At 43.4% G+C, this 15,590-nt stretch overlaps 1 protein-coding gene across 1 annotated transcript in view; it reads right to left on the reverse strand.

Annotated features, from left to right (window-relative positions):
- The window catches only part of VWA3B (von Willebrand factor A domain containing 3B), a 211,000-nt gene that overhangs the window by 85,399 nt on the left and 110,011 nt on the right, over positions 1-15,590 (reverse strand). Inside the window, 2 exon segments of the mRNA XM_082356117.1 lie at positions 3,973-4,155; positions 10,935-11,033. Coding sequence (XP_082212243.1) covers positions 3,973-4,155; positions 10,935-11,033 — 282 coding nt within the window.

Genomic DNA, 15,590 nt, shown 5'->3' on the forward strand with positions numbered 1-15,590 from the left:
AGTTTGATGTGCATTTTTGTTTTCATTCAGTTCTAAGCAAATTGAGAACTTCTCTTTGACCCATTGATAAAGGGTTTTCCTGGAGTGGACCATTTGCTTGGGCTGGGTCCCTCCTATTTTTCCTTCCCACTCTGGCGTCTCTGAACAGAGGTGGAGTCTCAGGACCATGGGGATAAAGAGGCTTCCCAGAGGGGGCCACTTGTGGCTGTGTCCCTTTGGCTAGTCCTCTCACTTACTCCAGTAAACCTGTTTTTCTGGTACATGTTTTATATATTTGGGAACTTTTACAGCTAAAGTTCATTTTCATTTTGGGCATACCTGTGTATCTGGTGATTCCTTTTTTTTTTTCAGCTGTTTTCATCAAGGCAAACTGTCACAGTGGCCAGAGTCAGGAGTTCAGCTCTCTTTTCGTGGGACAGTTATCTCCACTTAGTTCACAGTCAGAGCTCCGAAGGGTAGGGGCTAACAGAGCACTGAGTAGCCCCACATAGCACACCTCCTTCGGCCTTGTTGATGCTGGGTAGAGGTAGAGGCTCAGCTCTCCACTGGGGGAGGACCGCTGTGGGGTTAGTCCTATTTCACACTACCTCATCTATCTTATGCTGGTGGGTGTTGTGGAGGCAGCTTTCCACCAAGCCTCACTGACACAAGGGATGGGGGAAAGTGGAGTGTCACCTATCCCCAGCCCACACTTACTTTTTCATTTTCATTGATGCTGGGTGTTTGCGGAAGCTTAGCTCCTTGCTGATCCCACTGCCATGAAGGTTGTGGTGAAGAACAGAAGTGACACCCCTGACCTCATAGTGCCTTGTTAAGTCTCAGTGCTGCCTGGGGGGACAGTGGTTCAGCTTGCCACTGGACGCCTTGGACAATACCCTGCTTGGGGAATGAGGGCACTGCTTACTTCTGCTGGAGTCGGGCGGGATGGATGATTGAGAGCTTCCCTCTCAATCCTCTGATACTACCCTAGCACAGGATTTGCAGCACACCTGCTTCTGCCTGGTGGGGTTTGGAGAATCATCTTTCCATTCAGCCCCACTCACACTACCCCAGCAGAGAAGCATTGCCACTGGCTTCCACCATGTCGGGGCTGGAATATTAGCTCTCTGGGCAGATATACTGATACCACCTGACAGGGATATCAGAGCACCATCACTTCCTTCCACGGAGCAGGTGGATGGTATGGAAGATCATCTCCCTGTTCAGCTCCACTGAAATCCTGGGGAAGGGGATGTAGTCCTCCCATTGGTGTATGGCTGGAGTAGGGCAGGTATTGCCAAAAAGGTCTTTGGCTAAGCTAGGGGATATAGGTTGTTCTTGGGTCATTTTTTGGGTCTGTGCCTGTTAGCGATTCCAGGTTGGAGGCTTTGGCAGTGCCCCATCTGGGGTATATGGAAGACAATTAACAAAACCCACAGAACTCATGCCATGTCATTCCTTAAGTTCTGAGGTCCCCAGGCATTCCACCTCCTTCTTTCTACTTTTCAGAGTCTTCCTTTGCTTGTTTGTTATGTCCAGGGCTTTTAAGCTGTAAGACAGAGGACCTAGGAGGAATGGGGCTACTCCATTATTGCTGGAACTGGAAATCCCTCCAGTTATTTATAATTAGATTTAAATAACAAGGAAAAAAAACCACATATTTACCCATGCAGTTACCATTTCCTTTGCTCTTCATTCCTTAGTGTAGATCTGTATTTCTATCTGGTATGATTTTCCTTCTACTATAGTACTCTCTTTAACATTTCTTGTACTGCAGGTTTATCAGTGATGACTTATTTCAGTTTTTGTATACCTTTATTAACTTTGCTTTTTGAAATATATTCTGTGTATAGATTCTACACTGAGAGTTGTTTTTCTTTCAGTACTTTAAAAATGTCACGTCACTCTCTTTTCACTTGCATTGTTTCTAATGAGAAATCTGCTGTCATTCTTATCTTTGTTCCTCTGTACATAATTTACCTTCTTTTAAAATTTTCTCTTTGTCACTGTTTTTGAGAAGTTTGATTCTGATGTAACTTGGTGTAGTTTTCTTCATGTTTATTGTGCTTGGGATTCATTGAGTTTCTTGGATCTGTGGATTTACAGTTTTAATCCAACTTGTAAAATTTCTGGTCACTATTGCTTCATATATGTTTAAGCTACTTGAATTTTTCCACAGCTCACTGATGCCTTGTTTTCTATTTTTCTGGTTTGTTTTTTTGGTTTTAATTCTCTTTCTTTTCTATGTTACATTTTGGATATTTCTATTGCTATCTTGCAGTTTACTAATCTTTTTTTCTGCAATGTCTGATCTGCTGTTCATCCTACTATATGTATTTTTTTTATCTCATACATGGTACTTTTTTATCTCCAGAAGTTTGATTTGTGTCTTACTTGTATCTTCCATGTCTCTCCCTAACTTTTTGAACATATCAAATACAGTTACAATAACTGTTCTCATGCCCTAATACTAACATCTGAGTCAGTTTTACATGTTTCAATTTTTCTGTTTGTTTTTTCTCCTCATTATGGACCTGTATTTCCCTGCTTCTTTGCATACCTGGTACTATTTGATTGGATGTCAGAAATTGTCGATTTTACTTTGCTGAGTGGTGGATATTTTTGCTTTCCTATAATTATTCTTGGGGTTTGTTCAGGGATACAGTTAAGTTCCTTGGAAATGGACTGATCCTTTCAGGTCTTGCATTTAAGATTTTCTAGACAGAACTGGAGCAGTGTTTGGTTGTTCCCACTGCTAAGGGAAGATCGTTCTTTAAATTCTACCCAATGCCCATAAGATCATGAGGTTTTCCAGTATAACTGATGGAAGTAGTCAGTATTCTCTGCCTTGTGTGAGCTCAGAGTACTGTTCCCTCCAATTCCTTTGGATGATTCATTCCCCAGACTCTGGTAGTTTCCTCACATGTAAGCATTGATCAGTACTGTGGTTTGTCACTCTTCAGAGCAGATAGTAAGACAAAAACCACATTCTCTAGAAGGGCATTCTTTTTTTTTTTTTTTTTAAAGGATTTTATATTTATTTATTTATTTGGTTGTGTTGGGTCTTTGTTGATGCGCACGGGCTTTCTCTAGTTGTGGCGAGTGGGGGCTACTCTTTGTTGCGGTGCGCGGACTTCTCATTACGGTGGCTTCTCTTGTTGTGGAGCATGGGCTGTAGGCGTGTGGGCTCAGTAGTTGTGGCTCACGGCCTTTAGAATGCAGGCTCAGTAGTTGTGGTGCACGGGCTTAGTTGCTTCGCGGCATGTGGAATCTTCCTGAACCAGGGCTCGAACCCATGTCCCCTTCATTGGCAGGCGGATTCTTAACCACTGTGCCACCAGGGAAGCCCATAGAAGGGTATTCTTGAAATGCATATCATCAGGCCAAGACTGGAAGACTGGAGCATAGAATTTATTTACTTTCTCCCATTAGTGCATTAGAATGGATTGCTTTATCAGGTGTCACGTGGTTATACAGCCTGAGAAGTCAGAAGACAACTACCTAACATCTGAATTTTTTGAAAGTTTCCCACAAATGTCTGTAAACAGGCAGTGGTTACCAAACTTTATGTATGGACCCCCAGGATGCTTGTTAAAAATACAGATTCCTGAAGTTTGGCAAAATGTTGATAATTGTTAAATTTGACTGATAGGTACATGGTCCATATACTCTTCTACTTTTGTGTTTGTTTGAAACTTTCCATAATAAAAAGCATAGAAAAAAACAAAATATATTAAGATTCCTAAGCCTCTATGCCTAGAGCCTGATTTAGTAGCTCTGAAGTTGGACCCAGGAATCTGCATTGTCACAAGTGCCTTAGCTCAGGTGGTCCTTAGACCACATTTTGTAGTACACTCACTGTTAAGTGATTCATTTTCTCAACTTAGTTGTCCTTGTGGTTGCTGTTTTCCCAATTAAAGTATCATCCATGGGCCTCCAGCCATTAGTGCTGAAATAAGTGAACACTCTCTTCTCAGCCCATTAAGCTCTTACCTGAACAGCCTCTGGAGGACAGGGATCCTTGTAACCAAAACTGTAAGAATGGAACTTTCCTCCAGTCAAAGAAGCAAGCTCTTTCAAAAATCCATTTGCAATCTCATCATTGTAACAGAAGGAGATGGTGTAAATAGGAACTTTCTGAAAACCTTTGGCCTGCTCTATAACCATTTCAGGTGGCTGAAATGATACATTTTGAGGGGAAAAGGGGAGATAGAAAGAGAGAGGAAGAGACAGGAAAAAAAAAAAAAAGACGTGAAAATCCCTAGTATTTGCTCTAGATAGTGAAATTCTCAAATAGTAATCCTGTATACAGTGGAGAGTGACTTCCTGGAAAGATGTAAATTCAATTCAATAAACAAAGCAAACACTGCCAGATAGTGAGAGTATGAAGACCAATGACTCAGCTCTTGCCCTCTGAGGGCTCACAGTTTGGTGGCAAAAAATCTGGGAGAAATATTTGACTAACCAAACTACTCAATTTCAGTGCACCTAAGCCTAGAGTCCATGCTTTTAAAGTGCTGGGCTATACTTCTGAGCGCTTAAAGTATTAGGGTCATGGGTAATACACCTTGGCTATTGGGATTCTACAGAGTGAGGCCACCAGATCTCCATGTGGCTTCCAAAGCATCTACTCCCAAAGAGTAATTTCTAGACCACTGTCAATGTGTCTCCCACAGAGTGAAAAAAGAGACATTGATTTAGGGTCCTTCCATGTGCTGGGCACTCTGTTGGGGACATAATATCCCAGTTAATCCTCACAACCATCTTGTGAGAGAGTTTTGGAAAGACTGCTAGTTGCCTACCTCTCCTTTTTTTACTGTCAGAGCCCTGGTTTTCTTTTCATGGTAGCAACATACTTAGTTAAAAACAAACAAACAAACAAACACAACACATACACACATACAAACTCATCTTCTGACACTTTTTTTGCAGCTAGGTGTGGCCAGGTCTGTCCATTGAGATATAAGCAGGAGTCTCAAGGGAGAGATTTTTTTTGCCAATAAAAAGACAAAGACTTAACAAAAAAAGCTAATATCCTCTCCCTTTTCAGCCCTGCCCCCTGGAAAGTGGACACTCTGCCTAGAAGTGGAGCAGCTCTTTTGTGACCATGAGGGTGGACGTCACACACAAAGACAGTGAAGCATAAAGATTAAAGGAAGCCTATTTCTTGGAGACATCCTTGAACAGCTGTATAACCTAGACTACCTTCCACTGGGCTTCGTAGTCATAGGGATATAAATCTCTCCATTGTTTCAGCCATCATTGGTCTGCTCTTTGGCTTTTTTTCCCAGTCACATGAAACCCTAATTGGCACAGTAGGTATGGATATGGACTCCACTTAAAGATGGAGAAATTGAGGCTCAGAAGGATTAAGTTTCCTAGGGTCATCAACCTCTTAAGTGGTAAGACTAGATTCAAAGAGTTTCTACTACTAGAAGCAATGCCAGACTATTTGTTTCCACGCCATTTGCAATAAAGACCGTCTCTTGGTAAGGACTGGCTCTCCGTAAACATCACCTGACTCTCAGGAAAGATGACTGATGAACTGCCCTGCCACCTCTCTACCAGCACCGCCACACCCAGCTGAGCACCCTCAGAAGTGCCTCTGTTTGTCTTGCTTCCACTGCCTCTGCGTTTCTCAGTCCCTCTTTGATGGACCCAACTTGCTGGCTCCTTCAGCCAGTTCCCACTCTCCATCCCCAGTTCCTATCCTTTGACTGTTAACCCTTCCTATACGTTTGCTATGAGCCCTGGGGAGGCAGGGGGATGAGGGAGGCCTCTGGACTCACCACTGGGAGATGGCCAGTTGAGTGGTCCCCCAGAGACTGGTCTCATTCCAGTCACCACTTACACATGGCTTCAGTCTCTGTATCTGACCAGCCTTGAGCCTGTCGCTGCCCATAAGCCCACCCACACCTCTCCTCCTCTCTTCTCTCCCCTCCCCTCTGCCCATCAGCTGGTTCCTAACCAAACAGCAACCTAACCTAGCTGAGGGCTGATCCCATCCCTCTTGTCAACTTCAAGGACAGAGCAAAGCCCTCTCTGCTGCCTGCTCTTCCTTCAACCTAGCTTCCGTTTTGAGGACTTACCATGTGCTGGGCACTAAGGGCTCTGCTTGTGCTCTCTCCCTGCATCCCCCCTACAACCCACCAGGGAAGGTACTATCATTATCGTCATTTCTTACAGGACTCCTGGCCACTGCCCCTCAGCCCTATATACCAGACTGGAGATGCTAGACCTAAATTCTGTTAATTTGATAGATAGGGTTTTAGCTAGAAATTACTCCTATATTGACTTACAGCTGAGATATTTGGGAAGGGAAAGAAACTAACATTGATTTAGTGCCAATAGTGTGGGTGCCAGGGACTGTGGGTAGCATTTTCATCTTTCATACGGTACCTGACATTATTTCATATAGTCATTTGTTCATTGCCTATCTCTCCATAAAACAGAAGCTTCACTGAAGGCAGGTATGTTGTCTATCTTGCTCCCCACTGTATCCCAGACTGATAGCAGTACCTGGCACATAAAAGGTGCTCAGTAAATATCTATGGAATGCCAAAACAAAAACAAAAACAACCCCCCCGCCAAAAAAACCCCCAGTGTTTAGGGACTTCCCTGGTCATCCAGTGGTTAAGCCTCCGTGCTTCCACTGCAGGGGGCACAGGTTCGATCCCTGGTAGGGGAACTAAGATTCCACATGCTGGGTGGCAAAATAAATAAATAAATAAATAAATGTATGTACGTATGTATGTATGTATGTATGTATAATCTCCATGTAATGCATTCATGAGAATATCACCTCATTCACTCATAGCAACCCTGTGAGGAAGGAGCATTATCTCTAAGTCACGGATGAGGAAATTCACATCAGGGGCACTTGCCCAAGGTCATTCAGATGGGCAGCGCTGGGGATGAGCTCTAACCCAGGTCTCTGGCTCTAAAGCTGTTTATTTCCATCAGTCCTGACAGCTCAAGAGAGCATGAGCATGAGAAAGTCTCTTACGTGTGCCGCTGTGAGCCCCCCACCAGCACACAGCCCCAGGTAGTGTTTGCTAAACTGGCACGAGGTTCTAGTGCCCAGCGTGGTGGTGGAGAGTTGGGCAGAAGGCGGGGCTGCACCTTGATTGCAGAAGGAGCTCCATCCCTGCAACGGAAGAGAGCCACGCCTGTCCTCCTGCCCCAACCCTGCAGCACCCAAGGATCATTTTCGCTGGTGGGTGTCCTCACAGCTTAAAAGAAGACTCAGTATGTTGAAGTAAGCCTTTCACCACCACAGCCTGAGTCACCCTGACTCTTCCCAACCACTTACTATAGTAGCTCAGCTTGCGGGGCTGTGGAATGCGGGGGCCACGTCTGTAGGACACCGAGGAAGCCTTTCTCAGACCAGGACTCCTTAGTCTGTTCCCCTCAGAGGTCCCGTCGGTCCCTAAGATGGGGCCAAGCAGCACACCTGAGACACCCTCCCCCAGTGCCCTCATCCTTGAGTCTAAACAGGTGTGCAGCCAGATGTTCCTTTCACCACAAAGGTCAACTTGGGGTGCCAAGAAAGGCAGGGACGGTTCTCCCAACAGCCTGAAGGAGGTTTGTTTGTGCAGAGGGGGTCACCCTGTGCCTTCCCCTGCCCCTATCCCTCACATACCCTACGTGGGGCTTTATTATCCATCCGTTTTTGTTTAGAACGGTGCAGATACCTTCCTCACGTCCATTCTTGCGAGGGTGAGTCCCTAACTTCAAAGAAGTCCCAAAATAACCACAGCCAAAGATGTGCTGGGCTGCTCCTGACAGAGGCCCTGCAGTGTCCATCTGCACCTACAGATGCCCACCAAAGGACACCTAGCAATCCCAGGTTCATGAAGAACCCTTTGAACTTGATTAATTAAAAGACTTGTCTTCTATATAATTCTGTCCTGGACACTTAATAAACAAGCAGCACGCTGATGTTCATGGAATTGAATCCTAAACACCATCTCTGTGTGTTCTTCCAAGTAGAAAATTCTGCGGAGTACCGAGAATAGTGACATTGGTCTTACATATTCAGGTCCTACAAAGTCAGTGAAAATTCAAAAAAAAATCGAGATTGAGTGGTACATCTTAATGTCCTCTACATAGAACATGAATATCAAATATCCATTTGCTTTTTTGAGAGTCTGAGGAATAATGCAAAATAAGTAGATTGCTTGTGGGGAAAAGGCAGATACAAATATGAAATGCCTGAATAAGAGTTTATAAATCACTTTTTCAGTAACTTGCATATTTCTGATTCCAAGTCGTTCATTTCCCTACTGCCTCATCGTTAAGTGGACCACAGACCCTCTGGGAATTTGGGGGCAAGCTACTGATCTTCTCCCCAGAGAAATGTATGAGTGCATTTTTTATATAATTTTGGGAGATTCCAGACCCTCGTAAGTCTATGATGGACTGTAGACCAAGAATCCTTCTCAACACACTGCTGGTACTTGGTAAATCTTCTTCAAGGGCTACTTGGCAGTATCTATCAAAACATATACCTTTTAACTGAGTTCACTTCTCAGAATTTATGCTACAGGTATACATGTGCAAAATGATATATGTGCACAGTTACTTCTGCAACCTTGTATATAACAGGAAGATTGAAATAACCTAAACATTCATCACCGGGGGACATGACTAAGTAGCTGTGTGATGGAATAGTAGGCAGCTATAGAAAAAATGAGGAAGCTCTTTATGAAATGATATTAAGCAATCTCCGAGGTATATTGTTTTATTAATACAGTTGCAGAATTGTGTGTGTAATATGCTATCATTTATGTATTTTAAAAGGAAATATACATAAACAAATATCTGTCTGCATAGCAAACTATCTCTCAAAGAAGATGCAAGAAACTGGTAATATACATATCACCTGCCTCCTAGCTGGTGAAAGGAGGTGGGAGGGAGGATTTTCTCTACATTCTATCCTTTCGTACCCTTGTCATTTGTACCATGTGAATGTACTACTATTCAAAAATTAAATCAAGTCAATTTTTAAGGTAGTTTTATTAAATCTATGTCATTTAATATGATGCACTCATTGAGAATGATGTTTCTGAAGAATTTCTCATGACTTGGAAAAACTGCATATATTAGATGAGAAAGAACAGAAAATTGAATTATGAACAATTTACATCTTATTCTTCCTTATGATTATATGCTTACTTGTATTTTCTAAATTACAATAAAATCAGTTAGGGTTTATTAACAAGAAAAAGATCCCCTGTCCAGATGACTTGCAAGTCAGAACCTGCAGCCTACTTCTTCCCCCAAATGCCAGCCCCATCCTTCTAGGGGCTTTTGGACAGCCGTGAACTCCAGGAGCTCAAACTCAGCTTCCTCCACCAGAAACCCCCAGATCTTTTCCTTCTTTAGATTTCAATCAGTTAATAACAATTACTAGAAACCAGAAATCAGTCATCTTGACCCCTTTCTCCCTTGTTCCTCACCCAGCCCCCCACCCCCTGCCCCCAAACTGGCCACCAAGTCCTTTGATGCTACTTCCATGATCTCATCTCTGAAGGGTCCCCTCCTCCGCATTTCTGCTACTCCTCCCTGAGGTGGGACCTCACCAGCCCAAGATCTAGTCTTTCTCTGGCTCTCCCATCCACCTGTGCATTAGAGGCATATCTCTAACGCACAGGTGGATGGGACCATCTGCTCCTCTGAGAGTCCCTACTGAGGTAAAGCCCATCCTTTCTGTGTGACATTCAAGGACCTTCACAGTCTCCCCCAACCAAACCTCCGAGACTCGGCCCTGACACTTTTCCATTCATTGCTCTCGGGTTGTTCCCCCAAGCAGCCCACATATTTTCACACCTCTGTTCCTTCTGCCCAGGATACCAGTAATCTCCGCTGTTGAGGAAATTTCTTCTCCTCCTTCCAGACACAGCTGAAATGCGCCCTCCTCGGTGGAACCTTGCCTGGCCTTCTCTCCATCATGTACAGCAGAATTCATCACTGTGCTCCCGTACAGCCCGTAGCACAGGCAACTCCACTCCCTATATCTTATCAGAATTAACTGTATATGCTAGCACATCCTCCAACGTGTAAGCTCCCCTAGGGCGGGATATTATTCATCTCCGTAGCCTCAAACGTGTAGCCGCCACACAAGGAGCATACACAGGGCATAATAAATTGCCTCTGAATAGAAAGTGTAGTGAAGTTGATAGGAAAATCATTCCAAATAAAATTTCACTTTATACAACTTCTCGGCCATAAATCTAACACTGTAGTAAAATCCAGTTGCTTTAGTATTTAAGCCCTGGATATTTGCCTAGCAGTCTTCACATGCAGACACTTCACAATGAAGGAAACAAGTTGATACTAATTCACTTTAGCGGTTAATTTACATTGTACTGGCCTGCACATCCGTATATTTATTTAATGCCCAGAGCATTAGTCTTTCATTCACAAAGCTCAAAAGAAGATGAACAGACGCCGCTAAAACTTTTCAAATATTTTCCAGTCAGGCTAAACAAAACAAAGAACATTTCACCAGAAAGGCATGCTTTTGTTTAAATGATTACTAAGTTAAAATTAGGGATAAAACCAAGGACACTGTGCAGTGACATGTTTTCGATTCAGCGTCCCCAAAGGAAAAAAATCAAAAAGAATCTCCTAACTCTTAGTTTATAATAAAATATAAACCAGTCTTCCGTGGAAGGCAGACATCTCCTTTCATGGGGTTGGTCTCCAGGTCTACGGGTGTGCATCAAATTAACCAAACAACACTCACTGTCCCTTAAATTCTCCTCACTGTTGTAGTAGACAAAGGAATTTCTCAGTGTATGTGTTTTTTACCTCAGTTCTGCGTCCCTAAGCCAGGCAAGTATCTCTCAACAGCTTTTTAGTGGCAGTGGTAAAGGTCCCCCAAACCCACTCTCAGCATTCACTTTCAGGGGATTAGTGAGTCCCTCTTTGTTCCCAACTTTGATAAGTACCTGGTCAGGTCTCCCATCTGTCAAAAGGTAGATTACTTGTGTTTCTTTATCAGCAAAAGCAATTTGCAGGGCACTCAAGGTGTTTGTGGAACTTCCAATCTACAGAAAAGAGAGAGAGAGACATACCAAGTACATACTTGAATCTCAGAAAAGATCTCACAAACAAGTGTTATTTATTCTCTGCTTCCAAAAAGAAAAGTACTTATGAAATAAAAGATACATTTAAATTAGATTGAGATAATAATTTAAGCCCAGGAATTCCAAGAAGACAAATCCCTGGATATGTCATAAAAGCATCTATGCAGACAGTCCCAGGATAGCTAGAAGCCAGGATGATGGATTTCCTGTCCTGACGACAGAGTTCTTAATTCAATTTTATCTTTGTGTTTCTGTGGCAGGCACTAACTCAGTTACTGTTCATTCAGCTGTCGAAACGGCTTAAACATGCAGCCTGAATACACCCGGGCGGAGACCATGTTAGTTTCCAACCAGGATTGATTCATGACACCCAATATTCAGCAAACATGAGTGTGGTGTCATGAGCAATCCGGAGGTACAGGAAACTGTAAAGTTGTAAAACTCCTGCAGTTTCTGCCCAGGGAGGTACAGAACTGACAAAGGTGTCACTCCAAAACTCAGAATGAAAAAAAGCCAGACCAACAGCAAGTACATGACTTTTGTTATGCCCATGAGAGGGCTCAGGTCACAGGGCAACCAACTGGCCCCAAATCTGGGGAGGGATGGGCCCCTGGAGAGTCAGGCAAGAGGCCAGCCCTGGCATTCTGGGACAGGATGCAGCCAGACACTAGAAGAAGAGTTGGGCTGGGGTGACTGGTGAATCAGCGGAGGCTGCCAGGTGTATGTTGGCGAGAGGCCACAGATATGGGGGCATTGGCGCTCTCTAGAAGGCTGTTTCGCCACAAACCCCACAGGGGGCTCACAGAATAGATTGGGAGAGTCTAGAGAAAGTCTCCTTCACGGTGCAGAACTGGGGGAGAGAGACACAGGAATCTGCATAGAGACCCTCTCCTCACTCTCCCTGGCAGAACAAAAGCCTTAATCTGTGTGTGTATATGGGGTTGGTGGGGGGGAGTGGGGGGCAACAATGAACACGCTCACACTAGGGCGCTGGTCAAAACCCAGGAAGGCTGGGGGAAGGAAAGAGGAAACAACAAACTCCCTACACCTGCAGAAGGAGCAGGGCCACGTGCTGGGCTCAGGGATACCGAGCAGGCCACACCCCTGAGACTCCTGGACACCATGCCTGATTAAGACTGAGGCTTATTCAGAGAACACCCACCCCCATCACTCCCCTAGAAACATCAGCTAACAAATAACTTTCAAGAGAAATGCTCTCTTTGAGGCCCAGGGTGAAGGGAAAAATCAAAAGCCGAGGATGAAGCAGACAACCCGCTGGCACGTCATCCCCTACCCTAACACAAAGTATCGCTACAAGAATTTGAGGGATATGGTACAAACAAACAAACCTCAAACCCAGCCCAACTCCTAATTAGAGTAATTTTAACCCACCCCACAAAGAAAGGCATGCTCATTTCCAGGCATTAAAAATATTTATCTCAGTCTCTATATACTGCACATGATGTCCAGCTTTTAACAAAAAATAAGCATATAAATAGAAGAGTAAACAACATACTACCGAGAGACAAAAGTACTCATCAGAAACAAACACAGATATGACACAGATGCTGAAACCATCTGACAGAAAATTTAAAATAACTGTGATTCATACATTTAAAACCTCTAATGGCAAAGGTGAACATTCGAGGCCAGGTGGGTAATTTCAGCAGAGATGGAACCTTAAGAAATAATAGAATAAAAATAAAAAACTCAGTAGGATGGTGAAGAAGTCTTTCAAAGAGTTCAGAGTACAGTTGTTCCTTGGTATCCACAGGGGTTGGTCCAGGACCCTCTCCCCTTGACAGATACCAAAATCTGCAGATGCTCAAGTCCCTTATATAAAATGGCATAGTATTTGCATATAACCTATACACATCCTCACATATACTTTATTTATTTTTTAAATAAATTTATTTATTTATTTATTTTTGGCTGCATTGGGCCTTCGTTGCTGCACGCGAGCTTTCTCTAGTTGCGGCGAGCGGGGGCTACTCTTCGTTTTGGTGCGCGGGCTTCTCATTGCGGTGGCTTCTCTTGTTGCAGAGCACAGGCTCTAGGCGCGCAGGCTCAGTACTTGCGGCGCACGGGCTTAGTTGCTTCACGGAATGTGGGATCTTTCCGGACCAGGGCTCGAACCCATGTCCCTTGCATTGGCAGGCGGATTCTTAACCACTGCGCCACCAGGGAAGTCCCATCCTCCCATATACTTTAAATCTTCTCTAGGTTATGTATAATACCTAATACAGTTCAAATGCTATGTAAATAGTTGTCAGCGTGCAGCAAATTCAAGTTTTGGTTTTTGGAACTTTCTGGAATTAAACAAAAAATTTCCATCTGGGGTTGGTTGAATCCATGAATGAGGACCCTATAGATACAGAGGAATGACTGTAGGTTCAAAACAGCCAAGGAAAGAACTAGTGAACGTGAAGATAGAGGAATAGGAATTACCCAAATTAAAATACAAAGAGAGGGCTTCCCTGGTGGCGCAGTGGTTGAGAATCTGCCTGCCAATGCAGGGGATACGGGTTAGAGCCCTGGTCTGGGAAGATCCCACATGCCGCAGAGCAACTGGGCCCGTGAGCCATGAGTACTGAGTCTGCGTGTCTGGAGCCTGTGCTCCGCAACAAGAGAGGCCACGACAGTGAGAGGCCCGCGCACAGCAATGAGGAGTGGCCCCCGCTTGCCACAACTAGAGAAAGCCCTCGCGCAGAAACGAAGACCCAACACAGCCATAAATAAATAAAATAAATAAATTTTAAAAAAAATACAAAGAGAAAAAAGAGCAAATCAAAACAGAAAAGAGCATCAGAGAGCTGTGGAACAGTATCAAATGGTCTGATATATGCTTAATTGGAAACATAGGAGAAGAGGGAAAACAGGACAGAAGAAATATTTGAAAAAAAAATAATGGCTGAGAATTTTCCAAAAACAATGACAGACATAACCCCATGGACCCAAGAAGGTCAGATAACACCAAGCAGGATAAATAAAATAAATCACCTAACACTTCTGCCAGAGTGGTATACAAGAAAGCCAAGTAGTGAGCTGGGACTTTCATCCCCACCAACTGTACCATGTCCTCCCTGCTCAATGATGTCCACTTCCACCCAGCAGTAACAAGGTGCTCCTCCCCATCAGGTGTCAACAGAGTTCGAGTGGGGAACCTGAACTTCAGCCTGCACCTGGAAGTATGAGGCAGGGCCCACCCATCCCTCTGACAGAGCAGTGTGAGACAGAGCCAACTAAATAGAAGGCTAGAAGAATATCCAGAGTCTCATAACATAAAACAAAAATGTCTAGGATTCAATTGATAATCAGTCCATCGTACCAAGAACCAGGAAGCTCTCAACCTGAAATAAAAAAGATAATAGACACCAACAGCAAGAAGACAAATATGTTAGAATTATTCGACAAAAATTTTAGATTAGCCATGAAAAAAATACTTGAGCTAGCAATTACCAACAATCTTGAAACAAATGAAAACCGAAATGCATCAGCAAAGAAAAAGAAGGTCTCATCAGAGAAAAAAAAAGACAAGAAGGAGAACCAAATGGAACTTTTAGAACTTAAAAATAACAATAACTAAAATTTTTTAAATTCTCTGACCCAAGGACTGGCTATGCCAGCTGACCACTGCTCTGTGACACCAGCACACGGCAGGCTCAGAACGTCTGAGTGTTGTCCTGAACTTACTGGGTTGATTCCTGGACCAAACTAGTCCAAAGAATAATAGAGGAATCTGGTCTTCTTGAAAATGAATTTTGCACATTCAGCAAGCAAGCAAGGGTTCTTCAATGAAGACTTTTGAAGAGAGCAGAATCACACTTTACAAAAAAATGATCTGACATATTTTTAGCCACTTAGATGGCTGATACTATTCATCAGTGATTTTTACACAAAGCAGAACCCACTTATGTTTTTACCCAATGAGATTACATATATAATATCTTGCTATCACAAACTCTAAGTTAGTGGGCTCTGAATTAAGATATTTCCTACTGTAAAAGAAGACAACATATGTCCCAAGGAACTTCAATGGATAATCCTGGACATTTAACAAATTGATTATGAATTTAATATTCTTTCCCAGCATAAGGTAGCCAGTTAGGACAAAATTTTACAGGCATTAATATTTCTTATAGATTTCCTCCTCCCATTTTTATTTTATTTATTTATTTGGCCATGCTGCACAGTTTGTGGGATCTTAGTTCCCTAACCAGGGATCGAACCTGGGCCTTTGGCAGTGAAAGCGCGACTCCTAACCACTGGACTGCCAGGGAATTCCCCCCCCCTTCCATTTTTAAAAAACAAATCCCAGGGGAACTCCAGAACATCCCAATGACAGTGCAAGTTCTGCTTGGTTAATATTCAGGGAGCTTCACTAACACCCATGTGCGGCTTCCTGCCAAATCCAGGACTCTAAACTCAGGCACTGAACTATTTTAAAGATACTTGCGATCCATATTGGACTTCTCAGAATAACTCTTGATCTCAGTTTTAGTATATCTTAAATATCTG

The sequence above is a fragment of the Balaenoptera borealis genome, assembly GCF_965194805.1.
Source record: "Balaenoptera borealis genome assembly, chromosome: 15".
In the NCBI taxonomy this organism is placed as follows: Eukaryota; Metazoa; Chordata; class Mammalia; order Artiodactyla; family Balaenopteridae; genus Balaenoptera; species Balaenoptera borealis.